This window comes from Canis lupus, chromosome 26, assembly GCF_011100685.1.
Source record: "Canis lupus familiaris isolate Mischka breed German Shepherd chromosome 26, alternate assembly UU_Cfam_GSD_1.0, whole genome shotgun sequence".
Taxonomy (NCBI): domain Eukaryota; kingdom Metazoa; phylum Chordata; class Mammalia; order Carnivora; family Canidae; genus Canis; species Canis lupus.
The window spans coordinates 17,891,206-17,903,732 of record NC_049247.1 but is presented as its reverse complement, the minus strand read 5'-3'; the positions used below and the strand labels follow the sequence as shown (position 1 = coordinate 17,903,732).

The following is a 12,527-nucleotide window of genomic DNA, read 5'->3' as shown; positions in this document are numbered from 1 at the left end:
ACACCAGTTTTGACTCCTGGCTACACGGCATTAGTTGGACAACTGAGAAAAGAGCCGGGAGCTCAGGTTGGGAGGTGCTGCCTGGGGGTGTCAGAGGAGGGGCGTATCCTGTTGCTGCCTGCCGTGTGCCTAGAACCATCCCTTCGGAGAGCTTCTATAAGGTCTTGCATGTAAAATACCTTTCAGGATGTCTGGCCCAAAGAAGGGGGTATTAATAGATGAGAACAGTGAACGTCACCAGTGTCAGATATGTGACATGTCACATAGAGCCTGCCACCCCCAGATGGGCTGTGTTTTTGCTAGGCATGATGGCCTGAGGGTGATAGTAGAAGGGGCAAAGATCACAGCCGGAGGCAGCAGGTCATTGCAGCCTGTGCTGGAGTGAGACTCCTGTCCTGCCAGGAGACCTGTCTGGAAAGCTGCTTCACAAACTCTTAAACATTCTCAACAAAAAGCTTAGCATAAGAGCAAGGGGATTCAGTTGGACAGATGGACTTAAAAGGCCTTGAAATGCCAGTTCTGCCCTCTTTAGGGGTGATATATATATATTTTTAAAGATTTTATTTAGTTATTCATGAAAGACACAGAGAATGAGAGAGAAAGGGAGAGACACAGGCAGAGGGAGAAGCAGGCTCCATGCAGGGAGCCCGACGTGGGACTAGATCCCAGGTCTCCAGGATCATGCCCTGGGCTGAAGGCAGCACTAACCTGCTGAGCCACCCAGGCTGCCCTAGGGGTGATATTTGATCTGCACTTTCTGGGGGCCATTAAGTGGGGAAGGTTTTAATAAAATGCAACAGTATCAGCAACCTGCTTCAAAGCGTACATGACAGGAGTAGCAATAATGGAGAGAGAATCCTATTTAAGCATTTCAGTGTGCGAGTCTGCTGCCGAATCATTTTTTTAAATAGGCACATTTTCAAGGTCAGTAACTCAGATCTGAGCATTGTGGGGTAAAATTTTTATTTGGACTCTGCTAATTTGGGATTTGGGGAGTTATACCTGGGCTGGGCTCAGGTTCTTTGCTAAGAAATCAGCAATACTAGCCTGGGTAAAGGCTGGCTTTAACGTGTTTGAAAGGTTTGCATTGTATTATACAGTTGTAGATGAGGTTTTGGTGCTCAGGAAAGAAGGATCATCTGCTCGGAACCAGTGTTAGCACTCTTGACTTCCCCATTGAACCTAAATGTAAGCCAGCTGCATTTGGTCACAACTTCCAGCAGGCTTTTCATGGCTTGGAATCTTGGTCCATATTAGCAAGGCTTTGATTGAGGTTTCATCATGAAATCAGTTTTTTTCCACTTTAAAACTTATTGGAGGACTGAATTCTCTCTTAATCAGATGAAATTAAATAAAAGTCCAAAAAGCACCCTTTGTACTGAAGAAAAACCTTCTCTTTACCTGGAGAATATCTCAGTTGGGTTCTTGGTACAGTGGATTATTCCCTGATGTCTGACCCACCGGTTTTAGGGGAAGAGTGAATGAAGTAATGCCGTTGAATGCATGGTGCATACCACAGTGGCACCCAGCATGCCATTCAGAAAGGTTAGCTAGCATCACCATCATCATCAGCATCATAGCTCTGGTGAAACACCCTAGTACCACTTGTGTTTTTGTGAAGTGGTCCAGAAATGACTGGACTCCTCTTTCAGCCGCTGGTAACAGCCCAGCCTGACCTGTTAATTCCCATTGTTTTCTCCTGTCGGCAACAGGATTAGCTACATCCATCTGATGGCACATTTTCGGATGCACACTCAAATAAAAAACCAGACAGCTGCCCTCATTAGTGGATTCCGCTCCATTATCAAGCCCGAGTGGACCCGGATGTTCTCAACCCCTGAGCTACAGCGTCTCATCTCCGGTGACAATGCCGAGATTGATCTGGAAGATTTAAAGTAAGAAGCCAGTGAGGTGGGAGGTGGGGAGGTGAAATCTTGAGTCTCCTGGAAAGCAAACTGTTCCTTTGCTGGGCTCCTTTTGTTTCAGGAGCCCACCCCCAAGTGTATTCCTCCCAGATCACCAGGTGAATTGCTCTGGAATAAAAACTCAACCACTTATTTCCTGAGAGACATAGAAGTAGAGACTAAGCAGGTCTCAAGGAGTGCTGGGCTCTCCAGAGTTCCGGGAAATGGCAGCATAGGAGCTCCTGTTGGCTCCTACTCGGGAATAGCAGGGTCAGTTCTTGAGCTCCCCACTCACGTAGCTTCCAGGGATGTGGGTTATGAAGGCATGACCTTGTGTCTTTAAGAGAAGTCAGAAATCACCCTTGCCTGCCAGGGTTCGCTGTGCCACTTGTCTCAATTCCGTTGCTGCCTGGTTCTGTGAGCACTCATTGGAATGTGTGACTGAGCCCCTCGTCTGCACTGTTTTCAGGAAGCACACGGTGTACTACGGTGGATTTCACGGAAGTCACAGAGTCATCATCTGGCTCTGGGATATTCTGGCCTCCGACTTCACACCTGATGAGAGAGCAATGTTTCTGAAGGTATTTTATGTTACCTATATGTGTGTTCATAGATGTTCTCCTAAACCTAGAGGCCACTTGATGTAAGCATTTACATTGGGGGGAAAAACAAAATGATCAAGAGGACCTCATATCATCAGCATATACTTTCCCAGAGGCCACCCTACCTGGTAGGTCATGCAGCAAACAGACAGGCTCAAGGTGCAGCAGGAGGCTGCTGTGTAGCCCTCTGCAGAAACTAGCCTGCATGGGCCTGAGTCCATTGAGCTCAGCACTCTGCTTTCCCCTTCACTGATGCCAGCCTTGCTCATATCCCATTTTTTCCTTCCTGACAGAAGTAAATGGTGTTCATTACCTCGAAACACAGACAAGCAGAATTTTTTTAAGGTTTTTGTTTTGTTTTGTTTTGTTTTGTTTTGTTTTAAGTAATCTCTACACCTAACATGGGGCTCAAACTTATAACCCCGAGATCAGGAGTCACATGCTCCACTGACTGAGCCAGCCAGGTGCCCCCAGACAAGCAAACTTTTGCACAGTCTCCATTCCTACCTTCCAGGGACTGCCTTTGTGTACCCCTTTCCTCAGTAGTGTGAAGCATGAACACATACAATGTGCCAAGAAAACATGCATGATTGAGTAGGCTGATAGCAATGTGTATTTTTGCAAACAGAGTGCAGCCACTCTGTTAACCAGTTAACCAGTTCCTTCATACCAGTGTCTTTAAGGTTGTAAAAGTTCAAAACATTTCACCAATGCCACCGTGTTGGTGCCCATGCCTGACATTGACAAAACATCTTACAGGACCCTGGATGACATATATACTTGTCTGTGTATGTGTTACCTACCTGTGTATTTTTATAAAGATGGAATCATCACTTGGCCACCTGCTCTTCTATTTGGTATTTTATCATGAATGTGTCACCATATTCTGGGAGTAAATTTAAGTGCCTTGAAATATTTTCCTTTGGACATTTGGGTTTCTAGAATGGTCTTCAGTGACCTTGGTTGTTAAAACAACACAAACAATATCACCACCAGTTGAAATGGCAGTAGGTTTTGTTTCTCTTTGGATTTTCATTCTGAGGAGAGGTCATTCCCATCAAGGAGGCCCCCCACTCACAGATGCAGCAATTCCTGGGTCATCCCTACAGGTTTTAAAGGACTTGGGGTAGGCAGGTGGACGTAATTCCAGAAATTGATTCTTAAGAGAATCAATTCCATTTTTCCAGCAGTGCCTCTTGTATAGGCAAAACCCTCCCTGCAGCCTGTAAAACTGCACTCACCCTGCCCCTCCTAGAAAGAAGAGAGAGCCAGTGTCTCCTGTGTACCGTCTTTCCCACACAGCAGGCATGTTTGTGTCTCTGGATAGCTGGTAGCCAGACCTGCGGTTCCTTCAGACAGGCCCCAGCGTCAGGTGGAAGACACAAGTTTTATACAGGAGTGGGCCTGACTATGCATTCTTTAGATGTAACAATAGCAGATGGCAGCTTCCTATGCCCTCTGTTCTTCCTGTCCCAGGAGAGTGAAAGCACTACTCCTTCCATTGACCAGCTGTGGCTTGTGGCATGCAGTAGGTCTGAGCAGCCTCAATTGGGATAGGCACTGGCTCTGCTGGCTCTGTCATCCTTAAAATAGAGCGTATCGGGCAGCCCGGGTGGCTCAATGGTTTAGCACTGTCTTCAGCCTGGAGCTCAGCTCCAGGTTGTGATCCTGGAGACCGGAGATCGAGTCCCACATCAGGCTCCCTGCATGGAGCCTGCTTCTCCCTCTGCCTGTGTTTCTGCCTCTCTGTCTCTGTGTGTCTCTCATGAATAATAAATAAAATCTTAAAAAAAAAAAAAAAAAAAAAACGAATCACACGCTTCCCTGGAGTAATTAGATGAGGCCAGGTCCCAGAACACTCAGCACAGTGCTCAGCCCTGCCTTCTTAATAGGAGCTGCTGCTGTGCTTTGGCTGGTGGGAGATAAAATGTACTAGATAGTAACATCAATACTTTGTATAAAAGTGGTTTTTGAAACCTATTTGGATGCCCTCAGGATTCTCACTGCCATTTAGAACACAGTTTAAATGGTAGTATTTATGTTAAGACCCAAACACTCAGCTTGCCGTGGAATTTTGAAGCACAGCCTAGTGTGAGTAGTGGGTCCATGCATCCCTTGGAAAAGGGATAGCCTTTTTCAGCTGATGTTCAGTTCTAAAAAGTAAATGGTTTATCACTTGGATTTCTAAATTGTTCCGATTGCTCTATGCAGACATGAGCTATCATGTGTGAGGAAATAACAGATGCTGCCATCTGAAAGGTGCAAGGCATCCCAAGAGTCTAGCAAGGGAGCATGGCTGGCTGCCCACAGGCCCTATTCCGGGTGCTGGGTGTGTTGGTGTGCCCCTCAGCCTTGCAGGCGCTGGAGACTGGGTTGTTGTCCACATGCTGAGGCCCCAGGAGCCAGGTTCACAGAAACTGCTCTGTGAAGCTGGCAGGCCAGGTCAGGGGAATGCACCTGCACACCCTCTCTCCTGTGCCAAGTCTCCCTACCCCCAGTGCTTGCGTGCATGGTATCTCTCTAAGCAGGGACCTGCATGCCAGTCCCACAGGAGATCAGTTCCCTGGACCTCTTCAGCTGCACCTTCTCCACACACACCAGTGACTGGTCACATCCACTGGTGGGGTTTTCATGGGTTTTAACCTTCAAGAGCCATGCCCTTAAGAGAGACGTGAGATGTGTACCAGTTGTCACCCTCCTGTCATACCGTGACTGGAGAAAGCAAAAGAAAATGTGGCTCGCCTGCAAGGAGCCTGTTGCTGAGGGAACGAGACCCCCACTCTGTCCCCCTACCTGCTTTGCGTTGCAGTTTGTGACCAGCTGCTCCAGGCCCCCGCTCCTGGGATTTGCCTACCTCAAGCCTCCTTTCTCCATCCGCTGTGTCGAAGTGTCAGATGATCAGGTACTGCCACTACTGGGGGACATCAGCTGCTCTTGGGGCTGGTTTGCTGTGCCCCCTGGCTGGAGCCTTCACCCAGTCTGTGTCCACAGGGCAGGGTGGGGCACCTTCTAGGCGAGAAGGTTCCACAGTCCTCCAGCCAGGGGAACAGTTGGTCCCGTAGAGGATGACCCGGGCTACTCGGGGGCCTCAGTCCTCTCAGAAGGCCCTTTCTCTTGACTCCCTCAGGAAAGGTACCTGGGGTGGTTTTAGTAGCTGATGGGCTGGCCTGGGCTCCAGGTCTGAGAGGCTGTGTGGGAGAGTGATACGGACACTGGCTCAGGAGTGGGGCAGGTGCAAAGCTTGAGTGCCAGCCCTCACCTGCTGCTCCTTCATGTCTGGCCAGCCACTTCATTTCCTCACCTGTAAGGGAGAACAAATGGCTCGGGTTATCATACGTTGTGGAAGGGGTGCTCGAATAGTAGCCATTGTTAAAAATGTCTCAGCCCCTCTCCCCCTCCTGCAAAAACCCAGCAGCCTCTGAGCCTAGCTGCCTTTCAGGATGCTGCAGCCTGGGCTCCAGGGTCCCTGATGTGACTCTGGATAACCCTCAGCCCCCTTACTTAAGGAAGGCTGCCCCATATTATAGTCTGCTGTGGGCTACGGCATTTGCAAGAGGCAATGGGAGGCTGCATTTAGATGTGTTTTTGTACCTAAAGTATGTTTGCAGTAGTCTGGCTCTTTGAAAATTGGTTAACCAATAACTGGCAGTTATCCAGAAGGCCCCCTTTCTGAGCACTTAGCTAACACAGCAGTCCCCCATGCAGGCCTGGGCCGCTGGGGCTGCTTCTGTGCACTCACCACTCAAGACCAGTTGTCTTCCCTTTGTGGGCTGGCCTCAGGCAGCTAGGGGCACACTCACCGGCCCGGTGTTCTGCTCAGCCCCGAAGGCTAGCCAGGTCCTCCCCTGGGTCGCCCACTTTGGCTCCCAAGCCAGGTGCCTCCCAAGCCAGGTGCCTCCCAACCAAGGCTGTGGTGTGTGCTTACAGGACACTGGGGACACCCTGGGCAGTGTCCTCCGGGGCTTCTTCACCATCCGCAAGCGGGAGCCAGGTGGCCGGCTGCCCACCTCCTCCACCTGCTTCAACCTGCTCAAGCTGCCCAACTACAGCAAGAAGAGCGTTCTCCGGGAGAAGTTGAGGTACGCCATCAGCATGAACACGGGCTTCGAACTCTCCTAGCCCTCACTCCCATCACCTTCCCTGGCTGGCTCCTGGGAGCCCAGGAACCTTCAGCTCCAGGGGGACAGCGTCGCCCTGGGAGTGGGTGACCAACAAGCCAGGTGACCTCTTACTCTCTATAGCCATGAGACTCCCCTGTGGCCTCAACAACTTGGGACGCACGTGACGACTACATAGCATTCTCCAGGTGACACTGATGGGAAGGGTGTTGAGAATAAACCTCCAGGTTTCACCAGCGCTGGTCCTTTTCTCCTGCTTTCTGGGGCCTAAAGCCCAGGCCAGTGACCACAGAGAGCCTTCTCCTCTTGATAGTTTGGTTTTCTGGTGAGTCTTTTCTTTCCTTAACTTTCTGAATGAGCTGTGCGTGAACAAGTCCCAGGAACTCCAAGGGTCCAGAGCAGTTTTCATGATTCGGTCCTAAATGCACAAAGCCCACTACGGGCGAGATGCTCTCCTTCCGTCTCTGAAAACTCTTTACTCAGGTAAGGGCTGGCCAAGCCTCTATGCACTCGACAAAGTCTCTGCCTCTGTCCCGTCTGCAGCGGCCTCTCTCCACATAGTCAGGCTCACCTGCTCCCCAGGGAAGCAGAGGTGCCTGCCAGGAAGCCTGTGGAGCCCAGGAAGTTTGGGGCACTGCCCCCACCTTGAAACCACGCATTCCACACTTGGCAGTGTCTCCTCCCGTCTCACCTCAGAAGCTCTGAGTCCTCAGCAGGCTGAGCTGCCAGGAGGCCTCCACTGGCTTGATCCCGTCTCGTCTGTTCACATTGGCACTCTGGCTTTGGGGAAAAAAAAAAAACCCACTGGCCCTTAAAAGCAGGTCCGTTTCCAGTGGGTGCTGGCTCTTCCCTAAAGCCTGCTGATTCCTAAGGGGGCAGCTGCCTTCCTCCCCTGCTTGTTTGCCCTGCTCATTGTTTAGTAAGGAACAAACACTAGCCGAGTCACCCAGCCCGGCCGGGCATTGGCTTTCCTCTGTTGATGGGAAAATCCTGAGAAACTTGGGTCTTGCCACTCATTTTTCCTCAGCATGGGGCACCAGGAGCCCTTCATACTTACAGAAGCTCAAAGGGCCGAGGAGACTCTGGGTTAGGTTTTTTGGGGTTTTGGTTTTTTTTACTTCATTTTCTCTTCCAACCCATTGTGCTCCTTTGCCCTCATTTTTCCCCCTTATCATGAGAACATTATCCTAGATCCAGGGAATTGAGACAGAGGCCGTGTCTGTGGTCTATGTTGACAGCCATCACCCCTCGCCCTCCCATCAAGTTCCTCCTGCATCCCCAAGATCAAAGCCAGGAGTACCTGGTCCCTCCTCTGTTCTGTGGAGCCGGCTGGGGGTGTGTGCAGCTTTCTACCGAGCAGCAAAGCACCCTCCGGCAAAAATCTTCATGTTGGTGGCAAAGTGGGTGAAACTGATCTCCATGGCTTCCCATCAGAGGGTTGCAGCTGGGTGCCATGTCCTGCCCAGGTCGCAGCCTGGCTCTAGTAGGGTCCCCAGGCTTCTGGAAAACAGAGTTTATGTTTTACTTTGATGGAAAGATGACACGGAATTTAAAGACAGACAGGAATTTGTTATTTAAAATTTGTCAGCAGCCTCTGATTCTATGAATTTGCCACTTTAAATACTCGACTCCTTTGAAGACCTCCTCTGAGGACCTCCTCTGAGCATGTGTGTGTGCTCATGCACGCACTGAGCAGGTTTGTACATTTGTGCTGGGGCCCAGATGACTGTCAGCCTGCACAAAGACATTTGCTTCTGTCTTGACCCTGATGACCTGAGGATCCGCCAGTGTGGGGCTATGGAGAGAGCGGTTGCTAAGTTCTGACATCAACTTTATTTGTTCTTTCAACAAGGAGAGGTGTGGTTTGTAATTTCTTTAAATTTTTCTCTTCAGCTGGAAATATTGCACTAAAACACTGAATCTGTACTTTATGGTTGGTGTTCATTGACACCTTGATGGCTCTTGATGGCTCTAAAAAGTTGTGGGGTGGTTTTTGTTTTGTTTTTGTTCATAGATAACCTAGGGATTAAAACGTGATCAACGGCTTTATTAAATTTGTACTTCAGCACATGATGGCTGTGTTTTGCTTTTTATCCGGAGAAGGAGCGCTTTACGACCATGTGCCTGGGTTGCTCATGAGGGGCCACCTGCTTGGAGCTCATGGGGCATGTAGGCTTCCAAGGTGGAAAGAAGATGCAAAGGATAACATAGCAGATACCTGAGTCTCGCCGGCGAAGCAGGGTTAGTAACTGTCGACAATGTTCTGTTTGCTTCCAATTCTGCTTTGAGAGGTAACACGTTTCAGATAAAGCTAAGGTCCTCTCCAGCACCACCCAGGCAGGCCCTTGTCCTTCTCACCTCCTTCCCAGCGGCAGCCCAGATTTGTGTTTTACAGTCATGGGTACAGCCAATAGATGTGTGTTCATTGAAAACCATCCACGACTCAAGCAGACAAAGGCAGATTTTACAGCCACTTCGGAGTCTCTTGGGCTTTGCTTCATCACTGTGGATCATAGCCCTGTGTCATTCTCTGCAGCCCACACTTATGCTCAGTAGAAAACCCATCTCAAACTGGCTTGTTTTTCCAGCTTCACCTCAGGTAGCTTTTCCCCTCATCCTCCTATGAGTTCTCACCCCTGCTTCCTCTTCCTCTGGCTTGGAGTCCCCGGAGGGTTGGAGAAGGAGAAGGCTGGCCTACTGAAATCCTGGGACTCGGCAAAGAAGTCTTAAAAACCTGACAGCCCTTTTATACGAGTCAAAATGCCTGGGCATCTGGGGAATTCGTGGGTGCTGGGTCTTCCCACACGGAGCGTTTATACCACCAAATGGGAAGAATACTGTCAACCTCCCCCAAATATTTTGGTAGTGTCCAGTGAGACACTCCCACCTATAAAATCTAAAGCCTGGGATCCCTGGGTGGCGCAGCGGTTTGGCGCCTGCCTTTGGCCCAGGGCGCGATCCTGGAGACCCGGGATCGAATCCCACATCGGGCTCTCGGTGCATGGAGCCTGCTTCTCCCTCTGCCTATGTCTCTGCCTCTCTCTCTCTGTGACTATCGTAAGTGAATAAAAATTAAAAAAAAAAAAAAAAAAATCTAAAGCCTCTTTCTGTGACATTTTGGCCTTTACAAGTTATCACAGCAAAGAGAAAGTTTTTATAACCAGGGAAAACAAGTGGTTTTAATAATTTAAATTTTTAAATAATTTAAAAATTATTTAAATGAAGACAATTTTAGTACACTGACAGAACTAGCAAGTGCCTAGGAATATTGAGGTGGATCATAGTTGGAGGAAGACTGGTCCCCACCATGTCTCTGACTGCAGCCAAGTTACCAGCCCATCTGTCCTATTGACTTAGCAAATGTCGCGCTGCTAAAAGTGTGTGGCAGGGTTATGGGCAGATGGGTTATCTCTAAGGTTAGCTAACCTGCAGTAGAGCCAGGACTCCTTAGGCCTTAGGCTTATTTCCTGGATCCATAAGAATAGTTAAAGACCTGAAAAGTGGTTCGTTTGGTGCACTTTTTCAAGAAGCCGAGCAAGAGCTCAGGACCACAGGGACACACCCAAACCCTCACTTTCTGGCTCAGTCCCGGGGTCGGCCTCTGCATGTGCCTCCTGAGAACCTCAGTGCCCACTTCAGGGGGTGCGGGGATTAAGTGGAACGATGTGTGACATGCACCCTACTCAGTTCCTGGCACCAGGTCAGTCCTTTTCCCACATCTGCTCACCCTGCACTAGAAGAAGACGGAGCTGACCGTGGCCCATCAGTCAGGCCCTGACCTGGGGCAGCCCTGGTGGCACAGCAGTTTTGTGCCACCTGCAGCCCGGGGTGTCATCCTGGAGACCCAGGATCGAGTCCCACATCGAGCTCCCTGCATGGAGCCTGCTTCTCCCTCTGCCTGTGTCTCTTCTCTTCTCTCTCTCTCTCTCTCTCCCCCTCCTCTCTCTCTGTCTCATGAATAAATAAAATATTTTAAAAATAAAAAATAAATTTTAAAGTTAAAAAAAATCAGGCCCTGGCCTAACCTCCAGTAGCTTCTGCCACCCACAGTCCCAGCAGGGCGGCGAGAAATCCCATGGAGAAGTCTCTCCAAGATCTCCCTCTGGAACTTCTGCAGGATGGCAGGAAAGGCACACTCCCTCCTCCACGCTGCCAGTGGGGAATTGGCCGGAACATTTCCAGGCTCACGTGCCCTCCAGCCACCTCACACACACACACACACACTCACGAGCCCTAGACGGGATCCTTGGGCCTCTCTTATCTTCAGAGTCAGAGTGAAGTCGCTTGCTCGTTATGATCATGAGAGCTAATATTTGTTGCAAGCTCATGCTCTCATGGCAACTGGTTCTGGAGCCTAAGCCCTCAGGGCTTTGAGGGCACGGAACAGTGCAGACATGGAGCCTCTGGAACTGGGTTCGCACCCCAGCACTGCCGCTCACTCGCCGTGAGGCCGGCAATAAGGCCCTTGGCATCTCTGAGCTGCCCTTCCCTCTTCTGTACATTAGGAGTAGCAGTTGCCACGATGCAGCGTGGCCTGGAGCACCCCAGCCTTTGCCGGGCCCTCTGTGGACAGTGATTCGTGGCTGGTGTAACTGTTGTCATATTTTTTCCTGGAGACCTAGCCAATGTCCTCTCTGGAATTATTTTTGTTTTTCAGAGTCCTTGCAAGGAGGCATCCATAGGTGTTAGCAGGACATCCTGAAGGCCGCCTGCTGGGCTTCACCCTCTGCCCTGGGTTGTTGGCTCCCTCGCCTGGGTCCTCGCCATGTCCTGAGCTCCCATCACACACTTTGCCCAGTCTCTCCCTGCACCTGGGACCAGCACCCACATTCCTTTTGTTGTTTTCCCAGCCCTTGGCAGTTAGGTGGTCTCTGAGCCATAGGGAGACTCAAAGACTTGGGTGGACCAGGATGGGACCTGTGTTGTCTTACAGACCCTCCACCAAGAGAGCATGACAGAAAACCCAGTGACAGCAGGAGGAATCCCACAAGATGTGCCCTGCTTCTCTGACCCTAAGGAGGCCTGCAGAGGAAATCAAAATCCAAGCTTCCCAAACATCCGCATGCCCACGAGTCACCAGGAAGATCCTGATTCAGCAGGTCCAGGGGTGCCCAGGGCCCTGCATCCCTGACAGCTTTGCACTACAACAGAGACCGCACTTAGGAGCAAAGGTTGGAGCACGTCGTCTGCCAGGGCCCGGTGTTCAGGCAGGTGGGGTAAGACCCTGAGCCTGGCATCAAAAACTGGTTCGAGTCAGCTGAGTGACTCTAGGCAAGTTTCCAACTCCTGGAGCCTTCTTTCCTCATCAGTGAGAATACTCCCAGTATTCATGACCCTCCTGATTACCTCACAGACAGCTTGGGGCTGTGCGGTCACACGGACCTGGGCACCAAGCCTAGCCCCACCTTCCACTGGCCGAGGGGGCTTCAACCCTCCCAGCCTCGCTGTCGTCTGAAAACTGGGCGTAAGTCCCACCCTAAAAAGCGTCTCTGGTAATGGGACAAGCATTACTTGGGGGTCATAAGAGGGGTCATCCATGTTTAGGGGGAGGGGGCCATAAGAATGCGTTCCTTTATTTTCGCCTGGAAAGAGGGTTTGCACTTCCGAGATGGCAGGGAGGCATCTGGGATGGAAGAGGCAGCCAGGCGTAGGGTGAGGTGCTAAGCAGTGGGAGTCCCATCACGTCGCCCACTAAGGACAGGAATGAGGCTGTCCCACCACGGCTGGGAGTGGCGTAGCTGCTCATTGGCCACAAGCAGAGCACGGCGCCCAGCCTTCCACACCACTGAGCCTAAAGGTGATGGGGGTGGGGACTGGCACATGACAGAGTGACACTTTGTCCTATTGATATGGTGCCCGCTCTGGGCACCTGTACCAGATATTGGGCTCCATGACCCTCTCCC

The 12,527-nt window shown here is 50.6% G+C and overlaps 1 protein-coding gene across 3 annotated transcripts in view; it reads left to right on the top strand.

The window, feature by feature from the left end:
* UBE3B (ubiquitin protein ligase E3B) overlaps positions 1-8,695 on the top strand; it is a 54,897-nt gene extending 46,202 nt beyond the window's left edge. For all 3 annotated transcript variants that reach the window (XM_038575391.1, XM_038575392.1, XM_038575393.1), the window contains 4 exons: positions 1,713-1,895; positions 2,374-2,485; positions 5,316-5,408; positions 6,434-8,695. In XM_038575391.1, the coding sequence (XP_038431319.1) occupies positions 1,713-1,895; positions 2,374-2,485; positions 5,316-5,408; positions 6,434-6,625 (580 nt within the window). In that variant the 3' untranslated portion in view covers positions 6,626-8,695. The remainder of the gene's footprint in view (positions 1-1,712; positions 1,896-2,373; positions 2,486-5,315; positions 5,409-6,433) is intronic.
* Positions 8,696-12,527: the final 3,832 nt, after the last annotated feature.